This window comes from Prunus persica, chromosome G3, assembly GCF_000346465.2.
Source record: "Prunus persica cultivar Lovell chromosome G3, Prunus_persica_NCBIv2, whole genome shotgun sequence".
NCBI lineage: Eukaryota > Viridiplantae > Streptophyta > Magnoliopsida > Rosales > Rosaceae > Prunus > Prunus persica.
Genome location: NC_034011.1, coordinates 3458223 through 3483640, shown reverse-complemented (window position 1 = coordinate 3483640; position 25418 = coordinate 3458223). Strand labels below are relative to the sequence as shown.

The following is a 25418-nucleotide window of genomic DNA, read 5'->3' as shown; positions in this document are numbered from 1 at the left end:
GAGAGAGAGAGAGAGAGAGAGAGAGTTCCAAGATTAATAAAATTTTATTATATGGTTTGAAAAAACATGGAAGACACTGTATTCTTTTAATCTAATGTGGATATTCTTGATTTCTTTTCAACTAATTGAGGGCAATTATTATTCCTTATGAGTTTCATTCAGGTTTGAAATATGAAGGTGGTATGCAAAGGAATATGCTTGTTATGTCAAAGTTCCACTTCCAATAGCGATTTGTGTGACCAATAGGCTATATTCTAGATTGCTAGTGTTTCAATGGTCATTGCAAAAGACGACCATATAGTATAATGGAAAGTGTAGTATTTTCTTTATCATGACGTAATTAAATTGACAATCTAACAACTCAATATTCTTACGACAATATATTTAACGAGAAAACATAACTCATGTCATAAGCATGTTTTATAGATTGACATAAAAATTAGTTAGTTGTTTTGTGTGGATGGCAAGCTCATTCCATATCAAGTGTCATGGGACCAAAATTTGCACATGCAAATATTGTGCTTGTGATGTTGTGTGTTCAAGTTTTTGTCCCAAAATACCCCACACCACATGACTAATGTGGCAAATATGCCAACGCTGCCAACATTTGACAATTCAATGCGACTAATGGGCTCTTATAAGAATGAAAATTTTCCAAGAATTTTCAACACCAAATTGAAATCCCAAACCAACAAAAAAAATGGTATCAGAAACATCTAAACACATTGACATCTTCATGTACATTGCAAATAGATGGTGTTTCTATAAGCGACAAGCCTAAAAGATTTGGTTGTTGTAACTTGTTTAGGTACCATGTGCTGTGTTGGCCATGGCTGCCATATTTTCCATTACATAATTGACCGTGCTTGCTATAATTGGCGTCAATCACTCACCAGATTTACAAGTCTCTCGTATATGTCGGTGGCATTGACTGTCGGTGAAAAAAAAAAATTTCAAATTATTTATTATTATTATTTTTCACTCTATTAAGACTCATAGGCAAGCACCAACATAAAAATGTACGTATCCATAAGATTGATTTGTGAGGTTTCAAGCATAAGAACAAATAAAAAAAATTCATATAAAACAATGAAAATAGGAGTATTATTGATGATGTCTTCCCAACATATATTTACCTGATTATTAGGTAAATATGAGATAATATACCTGAGATAATATACCTGATTATTAGGTAAATATGAGATAATGTATCTAATTATTAGGTAAATATAAGATAATGTACCTAATTACTAGGTAAATATAATATAATATACCTAATTATTAGGGTAGACAATATGATAATTATTATCATAAAAATTAAATGAAAAAAATAATATGTAAATATAAAAAAAAATCAGAAAAATGAATGTAATCATACGTGACACAAAAGTCGAAGGACTTGGATCAACAACAACAACTATGAGGATGGCATCCAAATTCTGTTTTCGATTTTTGACTTATTCTATGATGGTACCAAGTAGTGTGATTGAAATTTACATCTTAAGATACAATTTTGATGACTGCACAACATCATCATGTCACATTACGTTACAATTATACAAAATATTTTCTCGACAAATACATCCACATATACCAGGTCTCTCTATTTCTCTCAATCCTTAAACCTAATTAACTATAGCCTTGTCAATTGTGTTACCACCTCAATGATAATGGGACATATTTACACACTTTATGATATTGACATGGAAATTAATCGAATAGCTTTTTGTCGTCCATGATGCTTTGCTTACACCTAAATAAGACACTGTGATTGCTATTTCCATTTCCTAGTGGTTTGTCAAAATCAACCATAGATGAATGGACCCCTTCTTAGCATTAGCCACCAAAAGATTACTAATATTTAATTTGCATTGACCCAAAGTTCTTAAAGTATAATTAGTTCGTTTTGAATCGTTGGGCTGGTTTTAAACTTTTGTGTTGTTTTTTCTTGACTTGATTAGTTAGGTATTTTGTCATAGTGCACAAGGGAAGGGACGTGTCGTCGGTTCGAGTTTGACCTCAAGTAAATTGCGAATTAATTAATGTTAAATCAAGTGGGTTTTCTTCTTGGAAACCAATTGATTATGGACTCAAACAACTTGATCCAACCTTTTATTTTGGGCTAGTTTGATGGTTTACACGTTGAGTAATTGACTTATTTCTCAAGCCCAATATGTATTTTTTTTCCTAATAAAAAATGGTTTATTCTTTTTTGGGTTGAAGTGGAAAATTGTTTTAAAACGAGCAATACAACATTAGAGGTCTTGGAGGAGAAGAGGAAGGAGAAAGTATGGCTTCCTCACTGCAATGTTGTTGATAGAATGGACAGGGGTTTCTAAATATATATAGCGAAGATAGGTTATGGTTGTTTGGGTTAGAGTTTAAATGTCGAACAAATTGGATTTAAGATTAGTCAATGATGATTTTGTTTTGTGGTATTTAATTTACAATTTGTTGGAATAGGTGCTAAGTTCAAATCTCATGGATGTTATTTTAACCAACATGTATGTAATTCAAACTATATATACATAAAACTTCTAACACATGATATGTTTTAACTAGACGATACTTGTCATATATAGTCTAGCGCATAGGCATTTCTCACCTAGGAGCGACCTTGAGGTAGTTCAAATGGCACCACCGCACATGACCCCCCCAATTTTTAAAGGCCCCCAAAAATATTTTACTTGTATATTATATATTAATATTATAGATATTTTACATATATTCCAGCACGCAGCACATTGACACAATCGTGTGTTTAGCTGGTTTGGTTTCAAGTGCATTTCTATTCATTTAAGGCCTTTTCAAGTAGAAATAAAGTCCTTGGGTGTGCTTTTTTATTATTTACAAACTTTTTTATTCTTTGTAAAAACATATATATATAATCCATTAGTATATATATCATCATGCTTTCACCTCCAATTAACACGAAAAGAAAGAAAAAAAGTTAATCATCATCATCATCATTCATCAATCTCTTTTTGGCTCTTTTGTTCAATCCTTAAAGAATTTTTGTTTTTATTTCAAATTCAGGAATTTCAACACCAAAACATGAATATCCTAATTCCTAAATTCATAAAGATGACTCAAAATTTGTGCCATTGTTGATGATGAATTTTCTTTATATAAAAATAATTGTTTTTTGACATTAAGTTATAAAAAATTATTATTTTTACTATTTATGTATTAAATTATGTGAGAATCTCAGTTTAAATTTCGTATAGGATCCTCAAAATCTCAAAACCGGTCATACCCCCACCCAATTAAGCTTTGAGGCATTTCTATTTCTCATGTACATCAATCGATCGCGTGGTAACAATGACCCATAACCTTAGAGCTGTTGCTAATAGAAACCTTGACCTAGTTATTTTGGCAAGAAATACCCTCCATCATGAATTGTCGGTGATGATTAATAAACCTCCTTTTCTAATGAAACTTTTCCATCATTTGTAAAAAAAATAGTATTATTATAATTTATAACAAGAACACTTACCTACTACCATCCATCAGCTGGCAGTAGTTGTCATTAATTAGTTTCAGCTAACCACTTGCTTAATTATGACTTAAATAACAATCTCAATGTACATTGGATGCTCAAGGTGATTAATATTAGTTTAATGTGTTTTAATCACAAATCTATTTTTAACTAATTCATATTTTTATAACATTTTCCTAACACAAAGATTTGACTCCAATTGTTTTAGTTTGATGTTATCTACCATCGACCGGACAGTTAATTTTTAGCTAGAGTTAAGACAGATTATAAAGTGTGGATTAAGAATTTGTGTTAAAAAAGGATTTCTAGCAGTAATCAAGTAATTACTTTTAACGAATTTACTGTTGAGTCTTTGTTTAACGAATGTGCCTCTTCGCTTTGTGAAGGTAAATCTGAAATTTAATTAGGTTTACAGTTGAGATTAATTCAACGATGACTTTTTGACACTGCGAACATGCTAAATAATAAAGAAAATGATATGTTTGTGCTTGAGCATTTTTGTACATGCATTTTAACACACAAAAAAGGTGATGGATTTGGAAAGGTTGAGAGAGGGAGAGTCTTTTTGCACCATCAAACCCACTTTGGCGTAAAGTTTTGGCCAAGCACTAATCATCCCAAAGGGGAAAAACTGTCGGCTCAAGATTATTTTGATTGTTTTCTAATTTTTTTCATACAGAGCGGGCGAATCGAACCTAGATTTAGAATACAAGAATAAAAACAATATTAAAAGATATCTCGAGCTACAAATTCCTTACTATTATTTTTAATATTAAAAGATATCTTGAATTCGATTTTCTCAATTTTTTATTCATAAGAAAATGTATCAAGTACACACTGGAGTGGTTGAGGGGGTTTTCTTTGGTGGAGGAAGTAAATGGGGGATCAATTAATTAGGTGGATCTTTGACTTCCATTATTCAATCATGATTGGAAAAACAGAAAGGTTAAAGTTCGTTGGACATAAATTACAAGTTGCATTGCAAGTGCAACTATTCTTGTTGGGTTGCCTGTAAAAAAGAAATTTTAAAAAAATTAACAATTTTTTCATCCGCAACAGACTCTCTAAACCACCTCCTTAGATAAATTTTAAACATTCATTAAATACACATTGTTGGTATACACAATATTTTTTAAAATGTTTAATCACCTATTTTATCGTACTTAAATTAATTATATGATTGTATTTGTTATGAAAATAGAATCATGTGTGTGACAATAATATGTCACATGATTCAATCAAGTGTCAATAATACGTATTATAGATTAAGGGCCGGTCAGGAGTAAATTAACAAATATACAAGCTTGACCTCTTCTTCATGATTAATAACTGTACCAGAAGCCAAGTCTTGCAACAAGGTTATATATAAATACGTTATCAGGGGAGCTTCAATTCACGGATATTTGCAGTGCCTACTTTGTATTATATTTAATAATCTGAATTATCTATTTTTCATGTATTCCCTTAAAGATATCAATTCAAAAAAATCTCACTTTAATTCAAAATTATTTAACGACTCAATTAATAGTTATCATTTTAGTTTTTTCTTGAAATATCGTCTTCATTTATTTGATGAGTCATAATTATTTATTTATTTTTTTTTGAAACACAAGGGCAACAGTATTTTATTAATGAAGAAAAAAGGGGTAACATGTACAAAAATTGGGCACAAACTCTAGAGAATTAGGCGAGTACTCTACACCAAACGAAGCGTAGTGGTCGTCCTCAACACACACACACACAACAACCCCACCCTCCCCCCGGCGGTCCTCCTAAGAGCATGGCCGTAAAAAACTACAAGTTACACTCCTTATACAGACTCTCTAAACCACCTTCTTAGATAAATTTTAAACATTCATTAAATACATATTGTTGGTATACACAATCTTTTTTAAAATGTTTAATCGCGTATTTTATCATACTTAAATTAATTATAAAAGTATATGATTGTATTTGTTATGAAATACAATATGAATATAAAGTGAGCCCACAAATAATTATTTAAGGGATGCCTACATGTAAAAGAAGTAGATGATACATCTGTGTCGTGGAAAAATTGTCCTCCACTTCCATGATGAACAGTGGACATCATCTTCACACGTGTGCCATACGCAGCTCTGTGTGTGTGAGAGACTCAGTCCAAAAGCAGGTGAGATGGAGATCGATATCTGTATGTTTGGTTAATTTCATCTAGGCGCGTGTGATGCACTCTATTATTGCCAAATTTAATCAATTAAACTTACTTAAACATGTTATTTTTGTCTCTTACACATCAATTATTCTTTTCTTTTTTGGAAATCAGCATCATCAATTCTTCTTATATTCCCATGAAAGAACAATGTACCTGCGTTATTCAATAGACTGACTAATTATATATTACGCAGAACAAATACATCAATTCATTCATGAGCAAGCGTGATGATTTTCTCGGGAAAAAAATATAAGATAATTTATTGTCTTAGTCCATGAAAGATGATCTTCTAATCCTAAGAGGACTCGAGTATTTTTATCGATTAGGGAATATAACTTAACCTTATAAGATAAACACTTGAACAGAGCTTATTAAAGTATAACACAAGTGTTAATAGGATTTCTAGTACAATATGTATTGAAACAAACCTAGTCTAATGCAAAAAGGATACTCGAATGCTTCTTGATATGCAAGGCTTTGGAGTGATGCATGTATAATTAGGAATCCCTTCCATTGCCGCAAATACACTCTCAATACAGATTCTCACCTTATCTAAGAGACAAGAGAATATAAGGTGATGCATAAGTGAAGAAGACTCTTTACAATTACCATGATTCTCTACAATTACAATTGACTGAATAAAATTAGTATTATTGTATAAAAGCTTAGTACAGACTTACAAAAAAAAAATTCATTTTGGATTGAACAATATGCAAGAGGCGTAGGGCATCGGTAAAGGTTATAGGAAAAAAAATCCAAAGTTACAATTGCAAGTTGCAACGAACTGATCAGATTCAAGTACGAATTCTTCTCATATAAGAAAATACAAATCTGTTCACCACGCGCCCATGACAAGTGTGGGCATGATCTAAAGATTATTAATTAGGCTTTTGGTTATAATGTTGCTATCTCCCTTCCTCTCTCTTTACCAATTGCCATTCCACCTTGCATCACCACACCCTCTCTCTCTCTCTCTCTCTCTCTCTCTCTCTATAACCCAACAACACCTACCTTTTTTCTTTACTCTCTCTAGGCTCCAAAACAAGCCACAAACATCTCTCTCTCTGTGAACCAAGCCAGCTTTATCTCCTCTCCCGAATACAAAAGCAAACACTTTTGTCCCTTCCTTTGTCTCTCAAAAAAAATTATCAAACACCTTCGCCATCTCTCTCTCTCTCCTACACAAACACCATGGCAGACAGAGTGTATCCTACAGCGAAACCGGCTACTGCGGCCCCCGCCACAGCAGCCAACCCCGCCTTCCCCGCCACTAAGGCCCAACTCTACAGCAACACGCGCCCAGCCTACCGTCCCCAACCCCACCACCGCCGCCGCAGCCGAAGCCGCTGCTGCTCCTGCTGCCTCTGGATCATCTTCCTCATCCTACTCCAGCTCGTCATCGTAGCCGCCCTCAGCGCCGCCTTCTACGTCTTCTACCGCCCCCACCGCCCTTCCTTCTCCGTTACCTCCCTCAAGCTCCAAACCTTAAACTTCACCACCAACTCCCACCTCACCTCCAGCTTCAACCTGAACATCACCGCTCGAAACCCTAACAAGAAACTCGTGTTCATCTACAACCCCATGGCCATCTCCATCTACTCCAACGACGTCGACATCGGCGACGGAATCATACCTTCCTTTGTGCATGGGAAGAAGAACACGACGCTGTTGAAGGCAAAGATCGCGAGCAGCGGGAAAGAGCTTCAGAGCAGTGAAGTGAGTGCTTTGAAGGCTGACATTAAGAGCAAAAGTGGGCTGCCATTGAAGGTCCGGTTGGACACTAAAGTGAGAGTGAAGGTGCTTGGGCTGAAGACTCCAAGAATTGGAATTAGGGTTAAGTGTGAGGGGATTAGGGTTACTTCTCTTCCAACTGCTAAAGCTCCTGCCACTGCTTCTACTTCCAACGCTAAGTGTAAGGTTGACGTTAGAGTCAAGATCTGGAAATGGACCGTGTGAGGGGAAATTGAATTTGCAAAATTAAAGAAAGAAAAGGAAAAGAAAAAAAGGTGTGTGATATAATTTTTTGTTTTGTTTTCTTTCAAAGATTTTGTATTATTTGTCTTATATTTTTGCGAATTTAATTTTGTGATTATTTTTTCTTATGTTTTGTTAATGGAAGAAAGGGTGGTGGTTGATATTGTATATTGTGTTAGAAAGCAAGTTGTTAAGTTGTTGTATTAAGAAATTGTTTGTGTATTAGCTAGGTATTATCTGTTTCAAGAAGTATATGATCACACTTTTCCATTTAGTCGTATTATGAACTGTACATGTGCAAACATGCAGTTTGGGAAAAAAGTCAAATACTCTTGTAGATGCGAAAAGAAAAAGGAAATTGCGGAGCCTAGTAGCAGTGTGGATTTGTAACTAAATGAGGCATTAAAGTGATTAGTTGTTTGATTAAAATCTTCCCGGATGAAAGGTGGTTTTGAGCTATTAACCTTGACTTTAGGCAAGTGAAGTCGAACAAAGCACACTCCTTATCCTCGGGTTAGTAGAGTCCCCAACCACAAACGGTAGGTAGCAAACCACAAACTCAACTCCTTTTTCATTTTTTTCAGTCTCGCATTAGGCCAGATCTTGATATTTGGATTCTTTCGTGGGTAAAATATATATTCAGAAAAATAAAATTGGGTTTTACATACAGTAGTTTACAAAACTGAAATAAAAAGATGGAAACAAGTTTTTTTTTTTCTTTCTTTCAGTTGTGGGCATTATTTTGCATTTTCATGTCAGTTATGCCAGGAAAAATAAGCAATTTAGTTCAGTTTGTATTTAAGTTTGTGTAATGTGCAAGTAAAAATTTGATATTTGTGTCGGTGGGCGCGGCTTCAATAATTGAAGTTGAATTTTGAAGTTTGAACAGTGAGGATGGGCCCCAAAAGTATTTTTCTAGGTAAAGGAAGTGCTTTGGCCTGCCGTGCATGTTGTGTTTGGAAACATGGAAAGCACTTCCTCTGCTAACAATGACTGAATAGCATGTGCTACAAATATGTCATGACTGTTTCATCATTCATGGTCTAGAAAAAACGTAGAATGAAAACAAATGAATCATTGCCGTATCAGTTTTTATCCAAAAATGAATATATCATTAGAAATTTAAATTGAGGTGAAACTTTACACACGTATAGATTCATATATCATTAGAAACTTAAATTGAGACGAACCTTTACACACGTATAGCTTAGTTTGTTTTGTAGGATATACCAAGTTGACTTGACAAATGCACAAATTCATCATCAATAGCAAATTCCCTCAATGGGTATAACCTAGTGAGCACTTTGTTGACCAATTTTCACTACCCATAAAGAATCCCATCATTTGTGCAATTTCATCCAAAGTTTTTATTCGTTTACCATCTCAACTGATCACTTAATGTATCGTACAATTCTTTTTTATTGGAAGGAAGATTCACTTTGTACATAGAATTCACATTTTCTGACCAAAGAATTCACATTCACATGACCGTTTTGAGATTGTAGAAATAACAAGACTACATTACAAGCGATGTTTATGACCAGTAGATATAATAAAGCTGGTGTTTGGTGACGAATGCTAATAATAATTGTTATCTTTGATTGTGATGTGCAAGAAGAAGCATTATTGCCACTAATTATAAAGTGCTTTATCTTATCAAACTAAACTTGGCATACAAATGAGTATGACACATCATGCTGGGGATGAATATCTAACCTCGCACCATTTCCTTTTTCTTTTCTTTTCTTCCTTTTTTTTTGGGGTTTGAAAGATGAAATTTTATAACAATTAGGCAAAAAGCCGAGAGAAATACAAGGTCCACAAAACAGCAAAGCATAATAACAACACTACTACAAGAAAGAGGACAATTAAAGAAGATGTAGTCATAGAGACGGCGATTCTTCTTCTTGAGATGCCACTATTTTTCGTTTAATTTATGTGTGCAGCTTGCATTTCACTTTTGGCTGTTGCCAAGGGCACATCAGCTTTATTTATATGACGAGACTATTCAATCAACAGTCTGATAATATAACATATTGAATTATATATGATTACCAAATGTCACCATAAACATGGTCCCATATTATTTATGGTTAAATTTTTAATAAAATACAATGATCTTATATGTAGTGAATGTGGAGCATGGTGATACATCTAATCATTTTTGGTTGTGATGTGACTATAACATGTTTATATTTATCGACACTTTATAAACTCGTCACTTGTCCATAGTATAACACATAAATTGATAACACCAAACGAAAATTTACTATCATACAATAATTTCTCTTGATGATGATACATTAACGTTACGAGAAAAACAAAAAGGAAATAAAATAACAGAAAACCATTGGTCATAAATCTCAAGAGGCCCAATATGCCTCAACAGGCTTATAAATCTTAATTGCAAGCCCAAGCCCAAACCCAAATTTACTCATTCTAAAAGGCTAAAACCCTACTAAAGCCCCTGACTTTCAAACCCAAAACACTGTTTTTCTTTGCAGACGCTCATCACCCTCATCAGTGTCTCTGTGAGAGCAATTCCGGCCATGTATCGAATAGCTTCAAAATCAGCGTCTTCCGTCGCTTCTTCTACTTCCAGGAAATTGGTAGCTACTAACTTTCTGTTCTTTTTTGCTCACAAATTCCATTTTCATTCATGGCATTTCATACTATTTTGCTTTACATTTCTTCTTTCTTGAAACTCTTCTGGGAAAGTTTGCGGCAAAGGGAATGTTGCATTTTTAGTGTTCATGCTATTATTTGGTTTCTGGGAAATGAAACATGAACTTGGTTTCGCACTGTCATATGATAAGAAGCTCAATATGACCACAAAGTTTGTAAATTTAGTTTGGTTTCTTTTCGTGCATTTTCTTAAAAACCAAACGGAGCATATGGTTATATTTGAAGGATCATAATTTGATTGATTGATTAAGTTGGGTGATTTAATATGAAAGACTCCAAGTTTTCTGAAATTTCTTTATTGAATGTTTTTTGTTCATCAATGCATTGCTGACTGATGGTTATGAACTTTTTCTTTTGCTGGTTGTTGATGTGATTTGGAAAGGTATGTAGTAGGGTTATATGTAATAGGAATTATGTGGCAAAAGATATCAGTTTCGGGGTTGGGGCTCGCGCCGCTTTGTTGCAAGGTGTCTCAGAGGTGGCAGAGGCTGTCAAAGTTACAATGGGACCAAAGGTAATGGATTAATATTCTTACATTTCTATCTAGGTGGTTTTTTTTGGGTCATACTTCATTAATATAATTTCCCGTGGAGCTCAATGTGTAATGGACATTTCTTTACTAGTATAAATATAAGTTGCATGAACAAGGAACAGTAGTGAGAACCAAATCTCGTGTAGCTGATGGTTGAAGTGAATTCTTTGTAGTCCTAGATTTGATTTCTTACAGCGAAAGTGAAATGAAAAATCACTGAGGTTTTATCTTTTGTCTCATGCTGGTTGATTGATTCAGGGTCGATATGTGATAATTGAGAACAGTCACAAGGATCCAAAGGTCACAAAGGATGGTGTTACTGTTGCGAAAAGCATTAGTTTCAAGGGAAAGTACAAGAATGTGGGTGCCGATCTTGTGAAGCAGGTTGCTAAAGCTACTAATACTGCTGCAGGAGACGGTACTTCTTTCTCAAATCTATCTCATAAACATAACTAAATTTGAGGTTAAGGAATAGGCCTCCTGACTCAGGGACTTCACTTTAGTTGCACAATGGAAGCTCAAATGTCAAAATTGGTCATGTAAATTAAAATATTAAAGTCTTTCTCGGAGAGGTGTTGATCATCGTATTCCAGGTACGACTTGTGCAACTGTCCTGACCCAAGCAATACTCACAGAAGGTTGCAAGTCAATAGCTGCTGGGGTAAATGCAATGGATTTGCGCATTGGTATCAATATGGCAGTTGATGCTGTTGTTTCTGATCTGAAAAGCAGAGCATTGATGATAAGCACACCAGACGAGATTACACAGGTGATGTGACTTCTTGGAAAAAAAATGTTGAAATCCCAAACCATATTATACAGATCCTCCTATGAGGACAGGAAATAGATGGGGATACACTTTAAAAAATTTCTTTAGTTTTGGTAATTGATAAAATCTATTTCCTATAAGTTCAGTGAAAGTTGTGCTCTTTATCAGTCTCGTTAACTACACTGTATCTTGTATGACGGGTCTTTCCATAGAAACAAGAGCAGGGCAGCCTTTCGAAACATGCTGAGGGTATTATCATAGTTTCTCCATTGAAATACCAATTAAAGCTTAGGTGAATGGTTTGAAGTGTTTGTGCTCATGCATATTGTTGATTGCTCTTACTGGATTTTCATATGACAAACAAGTTGCACTACATGTCTCAATCATTGTTTTATTGGACATTCCGGCTTGAATAATATTATGAAATAGGTTGCTACTATTTCTGCAAATGGTGAACGAGAGATTGGAGAGCTGATAGCAAGAGCAATGGAGAAAGTGGGGAAGGAAGGAGTCATTACTGTTGCCGTGAGCATCGTTTTATTTTTATTTTATAAATTATTATTTTTAACAAACATGTGAGTTGTTTGTTATGGTTCCTCAAATTTTCATATTTTTGTAGGATGGGAATACTTTGGATAATGAATTGGAAGTGGTGGAAGGGATGAAGCTAGGCAGAGGCTACATTTCTCCTTACTTTATCACTGACCAAAAGACTCAGAAATGTGTAAGTTCAGATATTTGCTGTAAGCAGAAATGTGGATTAGTTCCTATTCCTAATTATGATACAACAAAGTCAGCACTAAATATTTGCTAATGGATTATTGTGAACTTTTGCTTGTCTTTATATTCCTTAAAAAGAAAATTTACATTAATTTTTTTTAAAATATCTCTTAGCACCTGAGGGTCTGAAAATATCTCAACCTGGCCATATTTACCCTACTATTCACGGACTTAACTTTGGTCTTGGACTCTTGTGACGTTCCTGTTCATGTAGTTGCTTATGTATTCTCGCCTTTATTGAGTTGAAGGTTTATGCTTTATCTACCTTGTCATCAGTTTATATATCTGTGGTCATTTTGTGTTTGTTTCTGCCATAGTTTTGAGGCTACTCAATTGTAAACTTTTGTAAAAAGTAACATGCTGTCTTTATTGTTTTTTCTTCTTTCCTTCGTGCTTGATCTTTATTTCACCAATGTAATCTCTTAACTTATAATTTAATTTGACCTGCAATATGGAAGTTACAATTTTCATGTCTGCAGGAACTGGAAAACCCACTGATCCTCATTTATGAAAAGAAAATTTCGGACCTGAATTCACTTGTGAAAATACTAGAGCTGGCAGTAAATGTAAGTAGCATGTTTCTGATTGTTTACCTTTTATGTTCAACGGTGAGTAAATAATCATTTGAAATATAGATAAGATATTCATCTCTTGTTCCTCTTTCCATCTAATTTTAAACAGAAACTTAGACCACTTCTTATTGTGGCCGAGGATGTCGAAGGTGATCCACTTGCTATGCTAATACTCAACAAACATCATGCTGGGGTTAAGGTGTGCTTTTGACTTACTGTGCAAGGTTCATCATGCATCAGATGATACAAGAAGCATATGTCCCATCATAGTATGAGAGAAGAAATATCAGTGATGTATATATATCATATATGTTTTCATGCATGCATGGCTGCATTTCTACATACGTAAGCATTTCTGCATTTTTTCTTGGGAAGTGTGATTTATTATCTGCCTAGAAACCCTAAGGGATTGTTTTGAATGAAACCATATGAGTTGAAGAATTATTATAACATGAAAGGAAATTGTTTGCAGGGAACTACTAAAAAAATTAAAATATTACAAAGTATATCTCTTAAACTAGGGTCCTAAATTTTTCCTTACTCATATTATGAATGGATGAATAGTGTATTGTATTGGCGAGTATCTATACATATGTTTTACATTTGATGTTTTCCAATTAGCATGATGTTTTGACATAAATTTTGTACTTTTTCATGTCAACATGCACTATTGTGACAAGTGGAATATTGTTAGGTTTGTGCTATCAAAGCTCCTGGTTTTGGGGAAAACAGGAAAGCTAATTTAGACGATCTCGCCGTTCTTACTGGGGGCGAGGTAATACAGTTTCAAAGCATTATATTATATACATGTTGACTTGTAAGTTGTAGTAGTGTAATTATGCATTCGTTATACAGGTTATCACCGAAGATCGTGGTTTAACTCTCGACAAAGTCCAGTTTGAAATGCTTGGTACTGCAAAAAAGGTGTGCATTTTCACTGCATGATATGTTTTACTTATGTCTGGCAACCCATGACCAAATTTAAAACAGGTGACTGTCTCTCTTGACGACACCATCATTCTACATGGAGGTGGGGATAAGAAACAGATTGAAGAAAGATGTGAGGAGGTATGCCCTTACATAGATTTCCCTTTTCTAATGTTGTCAGTTAAACTTCTATTGATATATTAGTCATATGTATTTCTCGTACATCTTATTGTCGATTATGTGAATCACAGTGTGTTTTTGTTTTAGAATTATAACTTGATGTAAAAATTTGAATATGTCCTTAAATTAGTTATATGCATGTAATTTAAAATTTTCCGCAAATTCTTGCGCTTGATTAACTATAACATTAACCACTATTTTTATTCATCTGGTTCTACTGAATGATACTATCGTTCACTAAATATTTATACAGGCATAGGTTTCTCTCATACTGAACAGAACTCTATTTCAACTCAACTGAGATGAGCGACTGTTTGGCCCCTTCTTCAGGGGCATCATTTCTCCTTGTCTTTGTGTTTTGGAATGCATGCTTTAGATCCGAGGACTGCCTTATGATAAATCTTGTATGCTGACAATGACAATCCAAATTAAAGAGTCAGGTTGTTAGAAAGTTACAAAGCAGTTATAACAACACTGCTGCTATTGTTCCATGTCAATCCTTATCTTGTGTAACAGAAATACCTTGCATGTTGTTTTAGAAAGTCTTATTAATTCATCTAGCAGGAAGTAGTGTGCCTTTCTAGGTTCACACCTTTTAATAATAGGTGTCTTTCCCCCCCTGCAAATTTACTTTTTTTTATTGTTGTGTATTTTCCCCACCGGAGTAAGTCCTAGCTTAAGTAGTCTTGGAACAAACAACTGATTTTCCAGTTAAAAAGACCCAAAAGATTTATTAATTGCTGAATATGAAGATCCTTCAGAAATGTTCCTCAAGTTTTTTTTCTTTGCAAAAGAGCCCAGGTTTCTCATATTGTACTTCCTGAAACCATCTGTAAAATTGTAAAATATTGCTAATTCTTAATATTTTCTTAGAGTTGTTTAGCTTTATTCATGATTAAAATAACTTTTATGAATTTTAAAGAGAGACCATGATGAGGGTTCAGGTAGATCTGATATTATCAACCGATAAATTAGAGAAAGCACTGTCGAAGGTTTTTGAGCAGTCTAATAACACTAAATATATTTTACAGTTGAGAACAGCAATGGAGAAGAGTACCGCCATGTTTGACAAGGAGAAAGCACAGGAGCGGCTGTCAAAGCTATCTGGTGGAGTTGCTGTTTTCAAGGTATGTTATTCACCTTTATGAATTGCTGTCATGTGTCACGTATTTTATGCTCTCAGATACTAACATATCTTTTTCTTCTAACAGGTTGGAGGGGTTAGTGAGGCAGAAGTCGGGGAAAGGAAAGATAGGGTAACAGATGCTTTAAATGCTACAAGAGCAGCTGTGGAAGAGGGTATTGTGCCAGGTTGGTTGATTTTGCCATTTGTCAGTCAAATATGTTTTCATCTCTCCCCGCATAATAAAAGCATGAGTGTTGTCTTTAGGTGGTGGTGTTGCTCTCTTGTATGCTACAAAAGCTTTGGATAACCTTCAAGTGCAAAATGAAGACCAAAGAAGAGGAGTACAAATAATCCAGAATGCTCTAAAGGTTTACTTCGATTGAGTCTCTTGGCATTTCTTTTTGGGGGTTTATTTTTGTAAGTTTTCCTGACGGTGTACATATTGTTTACTTGGAATAGGCACCTACGTTCACTATAGTTTCAAATGCTGGTTTTGATGGTCCACTGGTTCTTGGTAAATTGTTGGAACAAGATGATCCTAAATTGGGTTATGATGCGGCTAAAGGTTGGTTTTTCATTTTCTACGTTGTTTTTCTTTATTTCAATACTTACATCTTGGCCAACTTTATGACATTTATTACCTGTTCTTGAGCTCTATCGTTTCTAAACTATCTTGATTTTGTTGTTATTTGGTTTGATTGATTAAAACGAAGGATTCCGTCTTTATGTTGGCCAAGTTGAGTTGTTCTTAAACACTTTCCTCCCAATTACAGATGAAAAGCACTTGAAATTTGTTCATTATATAACAAACTGATATCAGAAAATAACTTTTGAGTTCCTATGCTTTCTTTGTTATCATTTTTCATTGTTTTGGTGAGATCTTATCAAAGTTTCAGCTTCTGAACTTATTCGCAAGTTTGGCTGTTCTAAACATTCTCCGCTTCTTTTCCTGCCACTTAATTGCCGTGCTTGTGAATAGGGGAATACGTTGACATGGTGAAGGCTGGAATCATAGATCCTCTGAAAGTCATTAGAACCGCCTTGATAGACGCTGCCAGGTGAAATGGGTGGTCTGTTTTGTGATGAACGCTTTTGTTATGTGGTGTTCTGCTATCTCAAACCGGTATGCGTTCTCTTTTGCAGTGTTTCGTTGCTGTTGACTACAACTGAGGCAGCTGTGGTGGACAAACCAAATGAGAAAAAACCTCCCAGCCATGTGCCAAATATGGATGCTTTGGGAGGCTACTAACTTGTAAAAGTCACTAAATTGAACAGCAACATCATGGAGTGTGTTATGTAACAATATAGGGCCTTGTGTTATCTATTTTTCTAGAACAATAAATATTTTGACACGGGAATTCAGTAGTCGATATTGAAAGGCAATAGCAATTCCACAAGTCATTAATAATATTTTAGTTTAACAGCAACATCATATGGAACTGGTGAATGATTCTCTACTGAAAACGTACTCATATTAGTTATAGTTAATCTATTGTAATAATATAACATAATTATGATTCAGTACGTTGAGTTTATGATCATGATCATTTGACCTAGTGGCGCCCCGTCTTTATTTTGTTTGAGGATATCAAATTCAAATCTTATAGAGGATGGATGCATTAAATGAAATGAGAAACTATGATAAGTTAAAAAAAAAAAGGTATATTAACATGTAAATACTTCAAAATTTCAAATTTTTAAATTTTTAAATTTTTTTTTTTTATTTTAAGGAAACAAAAGGTAGTTCTTTTTAAATATTCAGCTGCTTCGAACAAGTTATTTCTCCCGCCAACTTATGCACTTGTGATAGAACAACCACCATTTCTTGATGACAACGGCTCTGTTTTTTAAAATCTCAACTTCTTCATGCTTCATGCTTCGTCTCAACGTTTCATATCAACCTCTTCGCGTCTCCATCATAACCATTTCCGTTTCCCACCAAAACTTAGCCGTTCTTTCTCTAAACCCGGCCATATTCATCAGACCCAGATCATATCACACCCGTCCTGTACCACCCACAATGAATTTCTTGATTTCTTTGAACACATTCTTCGGCAATGCACTGGAAATAAACAGTGCAAACAAGTTCATGCCCAAATTATCACCACCGGCACGTATCAGTCGGAATTCTTGGCCGCCAAACTTGTGACTGCTTATGCACGCATTGGGCTCATCTTTGATGCCCAGAAAGTTTTTGACACCGGCCCAGTTGAGGGCAGATCAAACTTGCTCTTGTGGAATTCAATTCTTAGAGCTAATGTCTCTCATGGGTTCTATGAACAAGCACTCAAACTGTATGATAAAATGACAAACCTTGGGGTTTTGGGAGATGGGTTTACTTTTCCTTTGGTTATTAGGGCCTGTGCGTTTATGGATAGGCTTAAGTTGTCCAAGAATGTGCATAGTCATGTTTTACAAATGGGTTTTCAGAATCATCTTCATGTTGTCAATGAGTTGATAGGAATGTACGGAAAAGTTGGTCGAATGGATTGTGCCCGCCTGTTGTTTGATAGAATGCGTGTTAGAAGCTATGTTTCGTGGAATACTATGGTCTCCAGTTATGCTTTTAACTATGATTGTGATGGTGCTACTGAGATGTTTAGGAGGATGGAGTTAGAGGGGTTGGAGCCGAACCCCGTGACTTGGACTTCATTATTGTCAAGTCGTGCTCGACGTGGCCGCCGTGAAGAGACCATACAGTTGTTTGGTATGATGAGGGTTAGAGGAGTTGGGACTACTGCTGAGGTGCTTGCTGTGGTGTTATCCGTATGTGCTGATTTGGCTGTGGTTGACAAGGGTAAGATGATTCATGGATATGTTATAAGGGGTGGTTTCAAAGATTACTTATTTGTGGAAAATGCGCTAATATGCATGTATGGAAAATGTGGACATGTAGAAGATGCAGACAAATTGTTTTTGGGGATGGAAAGCAAGAACCTTGTCAGTTGGAATGCTTTGATCTCATGTTATGCTGAATCTGGTTTATGTGATGAGGCTTTCACAATATTTTCCCAGCTGAATGATCATCCATTTATGAGACCTAACATCATAAGTTGGAGTGCTGTTATTGGAGGTTTTTCTTCCAAGGGACGAGGAGAGGAGTCTCTAGAACTCTTTCGGCAGATGCAGAGTATAGGAGTAGTGGCCAATTCTGTCACTATATCCAGTGTTTTATCTGTTTGTGCTGAATTAGCAGTACTGAATCTTGGTAAGGAAATTCATGGCCATGTGGTTAGGGCTTTGATGCAAGCTAACATTTTGGTTGGGAACGGCTTGGTTAATATGTACACAAAGTGTGGAAGTTTTAAGCAAGGGCATCTAGTATTTGAGAATATTGACAGTAAGGACTTGATCTCATGGAACACTATGATTGCTGGGTATGGGATGCATGGGCTTGGTGAGAATGCTCTAAGAATTTTTTACCAGATGCTCGAATCGGGATTCAAGCCAGACAACATAACATTTATTGCTGTTCTTTCTGCTTGTAGTCATGTCGGGCTAGTCACTGAGGGTTGTCGCCTTTTTGATCAGATGATTGGAATTTATGGTATAGAACCCCAGATGGAGCACTATGCATGCATGGTTGATCTTCTTGGCCGTGCTGGGTTATTGCATGAAGGAAGCAACATTGTGAAAAACATGCCAATGGAACCCAACGCCTGTGTTTGGGGTGCCCTTCTCAATTCTTGTAGGATGCACAAAAATACAGATATCGCAGAAGAAACTGCCACCCACATTTTCAACATGAACTCAGAAATTACCGGGAGCTACATGCTGCTGTCCAACATTTATGCTGCTAGCGGGAAATGGGAGGACTCAGCAAAGGTGAGGATCTCAGCAAAGACAAAGGGATTGAAGAAAATCCGGGGGCAGAGTTGGATTGAGGTGAAGAACAAAGTCTTTATGTTTTCAGCAGGGAACACTACTCAAGGAGGCTTGGAGTTAATTCATGGTATCCTCAAAGACTTGGCGCTTCAAATGGAGAGTGAGGGCTATATACCCGATAAGAGAATCATTCAACAGAACGTTGACAAAGAGCTGAATCTTATGGGTGAGGCATAGTGAGAGAGGCTAGACATAATACATTCAACTCCAGTTTCAATACCAATTTCTTCTCAAAGGTGACAAGTGATTGCTTAGATTTTATGTTATTTTTGCTAAGATGGTTAGATGTATTGTCTTTGTAGATAATTCCCATTTTCTTTATAAATGGCAATTAACTCACCCAACTGAGTTACATTAAATATATTTATTTCTTTTGCTTTCAGAGACTTCTGGTGAAAATTTTTCTTCTTCTTAACTTTGGGTTATGAGTACGGAAAGGGGAACATAGTTAGAACCCTAACCCATGGGCTCAGACTCTGAGTCCAATTACACTTGGGTTAGAGTTTCGGCCAGTTTTTTATTTTGGCTTTAATTAATGGAGCGTTCGGTTTTTCATGGACATGGAATGTGCTTTAATTCTTTTGTGTTTCGTACTATTTGGAGGCACACATACATTGCCTTCTTGAATTTGATCCATAACAAATGCAAGAAAATTGGTTTTTCAGTCACGAGAAAGGGGATTCAAACTCGGAACTTCTTCCAACATTGAGAAGAAAAATATCACACCAACAACAACTAGTTGGTAACACAAGAAAAATCTTAAACAACCCAGTCTTGAATACATTAAAAAAAAAAAAAAAAGGTCATTTATTGACTCAATTCATGAATCATAAAGAAGATTAGCTACATATAATTTAAAATCATGTAGGGGCTTCTAACTCAAGCGGTAAAACTTTACCCTTGAATCTAACCCAACTCTCCCTTAATTTAAAAAAGATAAAAGATAAAAGAAACATTATGATGATATAAGTAATTTTGTGTTTGGTACTACAAACCTCTGCTGATGATCACCAATATCCTCAGGCTGGAACCTGACCTCCCCATTTCTCTGATCATCATCACAAGGAATCTCAACAAAGGGCTTCAAATCTTCACAATCATTGGCATTCATACCACCACCATGCTTGATATCCAATGAAGACATAGAATCTTGCATGGCCCACATGTTCATATCTTCATGCAAATGCTGATGTGGGTTATTATTATTGTTATTGCTATTACTATTAGGGCTATTAATATTGTTATTTTGAACAAGCACATAGGGCACTTCTTGTTGCTGTTGTTGTTGTTGCACAGCAGGCAATGCATGAGGATGAGGCTGAACATAATGGTAATGGGCAACTTGGTTGTTGTAAAAACTCAAAGGGTCCATATTAATCAACTGATCACATGAATTCTGATCTCCAACTTCTGGGATTTGAATCTGGTTCTGCTGCTGCTGCTGCTGTGCTTGTGCTTGTGCTCTGCATATGGCTAGCTGGTGAAGAACAATGTCGAGCTCCGCCTTGTTATACTCGATGAGACGCTGCAGCTCCCGAATGATTCTGTAGCACCCGCCAACAGGATCGTTGGCTCGAATATCAGACTGGAAGATGATGGTGCGCATGGCCTCTTCCTTGTCGGATAGATTAAGGTGTTTGATAATTTTTGTGATGTTGCTGACGCCAAACAATTTATGAGCGTTGAGGAACTGGCGTTGGCGATCGTGAGGGAAAAAAGGGGCGAGAATGCAATCAGGAGCGCACTTCCTGCGTTGGTATTTGCAAGCAGCGCAAGCTTGGGCGTTGCCGTTACCTTTTGTTGTAGTAGGTGTTGTTGGTGTTGGGATTTGATGATGAGTATGGTTGCTAATACTACTCATGATAATTTCTTTTTGGGTTGATGTGTTGTTGGTAATCGAATGCGTCTCCGGCGGGGGTGGTAGAGGCGGTTTTTTTTCTTGATGAGGCTTTTTTTTCTGGGGGGTTTCCCTTATTTTCTCAATGGAAATGAAGGGGGAAGTGGGATGAGGGATGGGGAGAGATGAGAGGAAAGGTGGACACATAAGAGAGACAGAGAGGCAGATCTTAACCGATTCAGTTGTGGATTGGTGATATTTTTGGTTAATGATATGTTTAGTGTAGGGTGTTGTAATATTAGATGTTTTCTAATTTGTGGAAACTCAAAAATAGGGTGTCCGAATGATTAATCTTTAACCAAAAAAAGAAAAAAGAAGAGCAAGGTGTATCTATTTTTGGGTAAACCAGATAAGCATTGTCCATCCAATTTTGATTCGGTGCAAGAGTGAGACAGAGGAGAGAAGGAAACTGCGATCATGTCCTTTTTGTGCATGCAATCCTCTAATTCAATAATAGAACAGATAAATGTAAAGGCTTACATGTTAAAAACCCGGAATTTAGTTAAAAGTCGAAAATTTAAGAAGAAGAATTGACAATTCCCTTGTTTGGCAACTTAAGGACGGAATTTATTAAATAACGCACGGAAAAAATTGTGAAAATTGGAGCATCAAATTCCCAAGTTTAATTTCCAACAAAATATTTGTCATTTCACAATTTCTATACTATCATTTACAAAATTTGACATATATAAATCCAAACACTGAAATCTTCAATTGCTTGAAATTGAAATGATGAAAATCTAAATTCTTCTATGTAATTTTCAATTCTTGAAGGAGGGTTTAATGATGATTATCAACAGGGGAAAAGACATTGTCATGATTACAGAATATCCAAGATCCTATTACATGTTTCAGTTTCAGACTCTTCCCAACGGGTAACTAATACAATGCTCTTTTTTTTTTAATGAATTTTTTTTTTGGCATAAACAAATAATAAGGTCCAAGGCTTAGAGAGCCTGCTCTCTCTATTCAGTCGACTCAATCCAGCTGCCCAAGGACCTGTCTTCCTCTAGAATTTCACTTGTCTGTGAGTAGCTCAACTGCAACAAGACCTGATTTCAAGATTCAAAATGATGGTGAGAAGCTGTTTAAATCGAGTCTGACGACTTGGGAGATAGAAATAATAAAGACACATTATTCTGTGTTCTGAGAAAATTTGATGTCAAGCATATACTGGTAGGTTGAAATGAGCAACAAGTAGAAATTTCGCATTTGAAAACACAAGAGAAAAGATATTCCATTGATGGAAAAATTCTGAAACAGCGACAATACATGTGCTAAGAAAACAAAATTTAAGAGCTCAACTCTTAAGAAGAAGGAAAGGGCATGTGAGAAGGGTGATCTTACAATCTGCAAACAGCTACGGCTCAGACTTGAGGAGGTCTTCAACAGAGTTTCTGTACTTGGTAATCAGGTCCCTGGAGTTCAGTTGAATAACCAAAAACAAAAGCAACATGTCATTTAATTTATTGAGCAACTGCAGCATTTACTTAGTCTTAATACAAGAAGTATAGTACTACTAATGTGCACACACCTCCTCTGATTCAACAATTGTTCACTTTCTTCCAGCTTTCGCTTCTGTCCCTCAACCGTCTACAAACACACAAGTTCTTAAACATTACACTACAAAACTAAAGAAATGTTTCTGGGTATGCTCTGTTACCAAACTATAAAATCCAAATCATTGATCATTTAAAACACGCTTAGTCCAAACTGACTGGCAACATAACATGAAGAAGACTGTAACACAAGATGACATTACACATAAAAACTAAAAACTATCACACTAAACAATGTAATGCCCCCATTGATTACTCAACAAACCAAGAATCAAAGTTACTTGATTACCATAGCCTTGGTGCTGATTGATCCGGATATGGAGTTCAACAGCTGCTGGCACTTCTCAAAGTGGTTGTTCAAATCACTGATCTGTCAAAACCCATTACCCATTTCAACTGTAAATTCATTAAAAAAAAACTTCAAGATAACAACTTTAATGAAAAAAGAAAAAAGCCCCAATTAAACAATACCAATGATTCAGATTGCTGATCCCTAGTGCCATTCTCGATGGTGTCAGCTAATTTCTCCACCAACTGCATTATCAAATCAATCACTTCAAAAAATCAGCAACACTTCATATTGATAAGGATATGTGTACGCATGCATTTATGTTTGTAAATGCTAGGGTTTTTTTAATTTTGGGTACATGGAAGAGATGGAAGTGTGAGGCGAGTGACTGGTGATGCTGCTGCTGCTGCTGCTGTTGTTGTTGCTGCTGCTGCTGCTGCTGCTGTTGCTGTTGCTGTTGTTGAAGAAGAAGGCGCTGTTGTTGCTGTTGAAACTGTTGTTGTTGCTGCTGCTGCTGCTGCTGCTGATGATGGAGGTACATATGGTCCTGACTCGAGGGTGTAGAGGGGTTACTGTGAGTCGGCACGCTTGGAATCATATTCCAGCTTCCTCCCCCTCCTCCTCCTCCTCCAGAGTACGAATGCTCCATTCTCTCTCCGCAGAACGATTCCCAGAACGTAAAGTTTTGAACTTTGATTTATGCAGCAGAGTTGACGAAGAAGCCCGATGCTATACGACGTGTCGTACCTTTGTGAGTGATTGGGCCGGGTAAGAATTGGGTCTTTAGCCCAAATCAACGCTATGTCGTCTCGAGCACACACAGAGAGAGAGAGAGAGAGAGAGAGAGAGAGAGCATTGCCTTGCGAACGATTGCAGACCTCATTTTCTAGTTTACGAGAGAGGAGGAGTTATTTAAAAGGCGGGCGCCATTTCTCAATCTCTCTCTTTCTCTCTTTGTCCCCAAATTCACAAACAATAAAGGTTTCAACTTTGTCGAGGAATCAAAGCTTCTTTCTACGGGTTTGCGGTTCGCTTTTTAACTCTTACATTATGTGATGTTGGTTTTGGGAATTTTGTGATTTCAATGATTTTTGGTGATCGAATTCTATTGTATGATTGAAACTATCATCTGGGTATCTGTGATTTGATTGCTTTATGCAGAAAACACCTAGCTTTGAGGTCACTAATGTAATTGGAGGAGATTAGAAATTGTTTCAAGGAAAAATGGTGTCGACCCAATTTCTGTTTCGGGCATATTTAGTGAATTATTTCTTGTTATAAATTCTATTACAACATTTGCCAAGTAAAATGACCGTCTGCAATATAAGATTTTGCCTGCAGAAGTTGAATGTATGATGCCTTCACTTTTGTTTTTTGATTTTCTATTGATTTCAATGACTTTTTTTGTTGAGAAGACCGCATCCAAGAGACCTGGAATCTCTCCAAATTTCATAATATGAGAATTTTTTCTAGGAAGTCCATGAAATTCTCGAAGAGGTTAGCAGTTGTGGAAGTTTTGATTTGGGGCTTTGTGGCTATGTATAACTTGCAAAAGGTTTAGAGCCTGGCAAAGACCAGTTGCACCTATAGGAGAAGTGTTCATAATCAGTAGAATGCCTTTTTTTTTAAGGGGTTGTTAATGGAGAGGAGTTGGTACCAAATTTGATTTGAAATGAGTTCATTTATCAGCTTGAGTATTAGTACATTCTCTAGGGATGTAGGTTGCTGTTTTTCAAATTAAAACTAGTTCATATATTGAAAGGATTACTCGGTTTAAAAAAATTATAAGCATTTTAAAACATGTGAGAGAAAAAAAGAACAGCGGAGATATCTTTAATCTGGATTGCAGCAACAAATCAGGCATCACTGCCTCAGAGCCATTTGAAAAATGTCCCTTCCAGATTTTGTTGTTGTTTAATCCTTGATAGCAACCAAATTGCTAATGTTGTAACATTATTATCCAATGTATGTGTTTTGGCTTTCACTTATCGTCCTTTGGTGTGTAATGCACAACATTTCGAGTTTGATAGAGTGGGAAATTGCAGGTTGAATAAGATATGGCAGTGAAGCCAACAGTTGCCTTCAGAGCTATACTTGTGGGAGGAATAGCTGCATTTGCCAAGGTAGCTGGTGTAATGAAGGCTGCAGGTGGTGCCAAGGTGGGTGCGGCTGCAGCTATGGCGACTGCTGCAGCAACAGCAGCTATTGGATCAAGAGAATCAAAGGATTCGAAATGAATTAATAATAGATGTAATCTGTAATTTCTGTAGCATAGTGTTGGATGCCCCAATGTGTCTTGGGAGCAAATTTGCTGCATTTAAGTTGCAATTTTGAACATAAGACGATTTTGAAGCACTTGAAATAAAAAGATATAATTTTTTTTTTCTGTCCCTATTATTTGAGGATACACATAAAACCATGGCATGAAAACACACAAAGCTTAGTGGAATTTGAAGCCTTAGCCGGGGTACAATGCAGGTAAATGAAGGAGTACAACTTGGGAGATTAGCTTTCTGGCACTTACAGGCTGAAGCTGTAATACAGACGGATATC

The 25418-nt window shown here is 36.0% G+C and overlaps 5 protein-coding genes and 1 long non-coding RNA gene across 6 annotated transcripts; 4 read left to right on the top strand and 2 right to left on the bottom strand.

The window, feature by feature from the left end:
• On the top strand, positions 6625 to 7985 carry LOC18782012 (NDR1/HIN1-like protein 13). The gene has a single exon (XM_020560938.1). It carries the CDS (start codon positions 6882 to 6884, stop codon positions 7644 to 7646), a length of 765 nt encoding a protein of 254 aa, XP_020416527.1. The 5' UTR covers positions 6625 to 6881; the 3' UTR covers positions 7647 to 7985.
• On the top strand, positions 10151 to 16664 carry LOC18783798 (chaperonin CPN60-like 2, mitochondrial). Its single transcript, XM_007215246.2, has 17 exons — positions 10151 to 10273; positions 10732 to 10863; positions 11140 to 11299; positions 11475 to 11650; positions 12080 to 12175; positions 12270 to 12374; positions 12910 to 12996; positions 13112 to 13201; positions 13697 to 13777; positions 13858 to 13926; positions 13993 to 14070; positions 15141 to 15236; positions 15321 to 15420; positions 15500 to 15603; positions 15695 to 15800; positions 16215 to 16293; positions 16379 to 16664. Exons 1-17 carry the CDS (start codon positions 10214 to 10216, stop codon positions 16482 to 16484), a joined length of 1725 nt encoding a protein of 574 aa, XP_007215308.1. The 5' UTR covers positions 10151 to 10213; the 3' UTR covers positions 16485 to 16664.
• Positions 16958 to 19502, top strand: LOC18783648 (putative pentatricopeptide repeat-containing protein At1g17630). The gene has a single exon (XM_020560956.1). The coding sequence runs from the start codon at positions 17102 to 17104 to the stop codon at positions 19295 to 19297; it is 2196 nt and encodes a 731-aa protein (XP_020416545.1). The 5' UTR covers positions 16958 to 17101; the 3' UTR covers positions 19298 to 19502.
• Positions 19674 to 21358, bottom strand: LOC109947924 (LOB domain-containing protein 22). Its single transcript, XM_020559586.1, has one exon. It carries the CDS (start codon positions 21162 to 21164, stop codon positions 20076 to 20078), a length of 1089 nt encoding a protein of 362 aa, XP_020415175.1. The 5' UTR covers positions 21165 to 21358; the 3' UTR covers positions 19674 to 20075.
• Positions 21748 to 23565, bottom strand: LOC109947925 (mediator of RNA polymerase II transcription subunit 9). The gene is made up of 6 exons (XM_020559587.1): positions 23224 to 23565; positions 23048 to 23110; positions 22866 to 22946; positions 22552 to 22610; positions 22365 to 22435; positions 21748 to 22069 (listed from the first exon to the last, which is right to left on the bottom strand). Exons 1-5 carry the CDS (start codon positions 23512 to 23514, stop codon positions 22378 to 22380), a joined length of 552 nt encoding a protein of 183 aa, XP_020415176.1. The 5' UTR covers positions 23515 to 23565; the 3' UTR covers positions 21748 to 22069; positions 22365 to 22377.
• Positions 23689 to 25253, top strand: LOC109947926. Its single transcript, XR_002270711.1, has 2 exons — positions 23689 to 23892; positions 24911 to 25253. It is a non-coding gene; the product is annotated as an uncharacterized LOC109947926 (long non-coding RNA).

What these genes read in the sequence shown, in the direction of transcription:
- LOC18782012 (XM_020560938.1), top strand. Translation starts at nt 6,882, where the DNA reads ATGGCAGACAGAGTGTATCCTACAGCGAAACCGGCTACTGCGGCCCCC.
- LOC18783798 (XM_007215246.2), top strand. Translation starts at nt 10,214, where the DNA reads ATGTATCGAATAGCTTCAAAATCAGCGTCTTCCGTCGCTTCTTCTACT. An exon ending in CCGTTCTTACTGGGGGCGAG is followed by an intron (nt 13,778 to 13,857) that starts GTAATACAGTTT and finishes TTCGTTATACAG; the next exon opens with GTTATCACCGAAGATCGTGG. An exon ending in TTGAAGAAAGATGTGAGGAG is followed by an intron (nt 14,071 to 15,140) that starts GTATGCCCTTAC and finishes TATATTTTACAG; the next exon opens with TTGAGAACAGCAATGGAGAA.
- LOC18783648 (XM_020560956.1), top strand. Translation starts at nt 17,102, where the DNA reads ATGCTTCATGCTTCGTCTCAACGTTTCATATCAACCTCTTCGCGTCTC.
- LOC109947924 (XM_020559586.1), bottom strand. Translation starts at nt 21,164, where the DNA reads ATGTGTCCACCTTTCCTCTCATCTCTCCCCATCCCTCATCCCACTTCC.
- LOC109947925 (XM_020559587.1), bottom strand. Translation starts at nt 23,514, where the DNA reads ATGGAGCATTCGTACTCTGGAGGAGGAGGAGGAGGGGGAGGAAGCTGG. An exon ending in CAATCAGCACCAAGGCTATG is followed by an intron (nt 22,611 to 22,865) that starts GTAATCAAGTAA and finishes GTGTGTTTGTAG; the next exon opens with ACGGTTGAGGGACAGAAGCG. An exon ending in CAATTGTTGAATCAGAGGAG is followed by an intron (nt 22,436 to 22,551) that starts GTGTGTGCACAT and finishes ACTGAACTCCAG; the next exon opens with GGACCTGATTACCAAGTACA.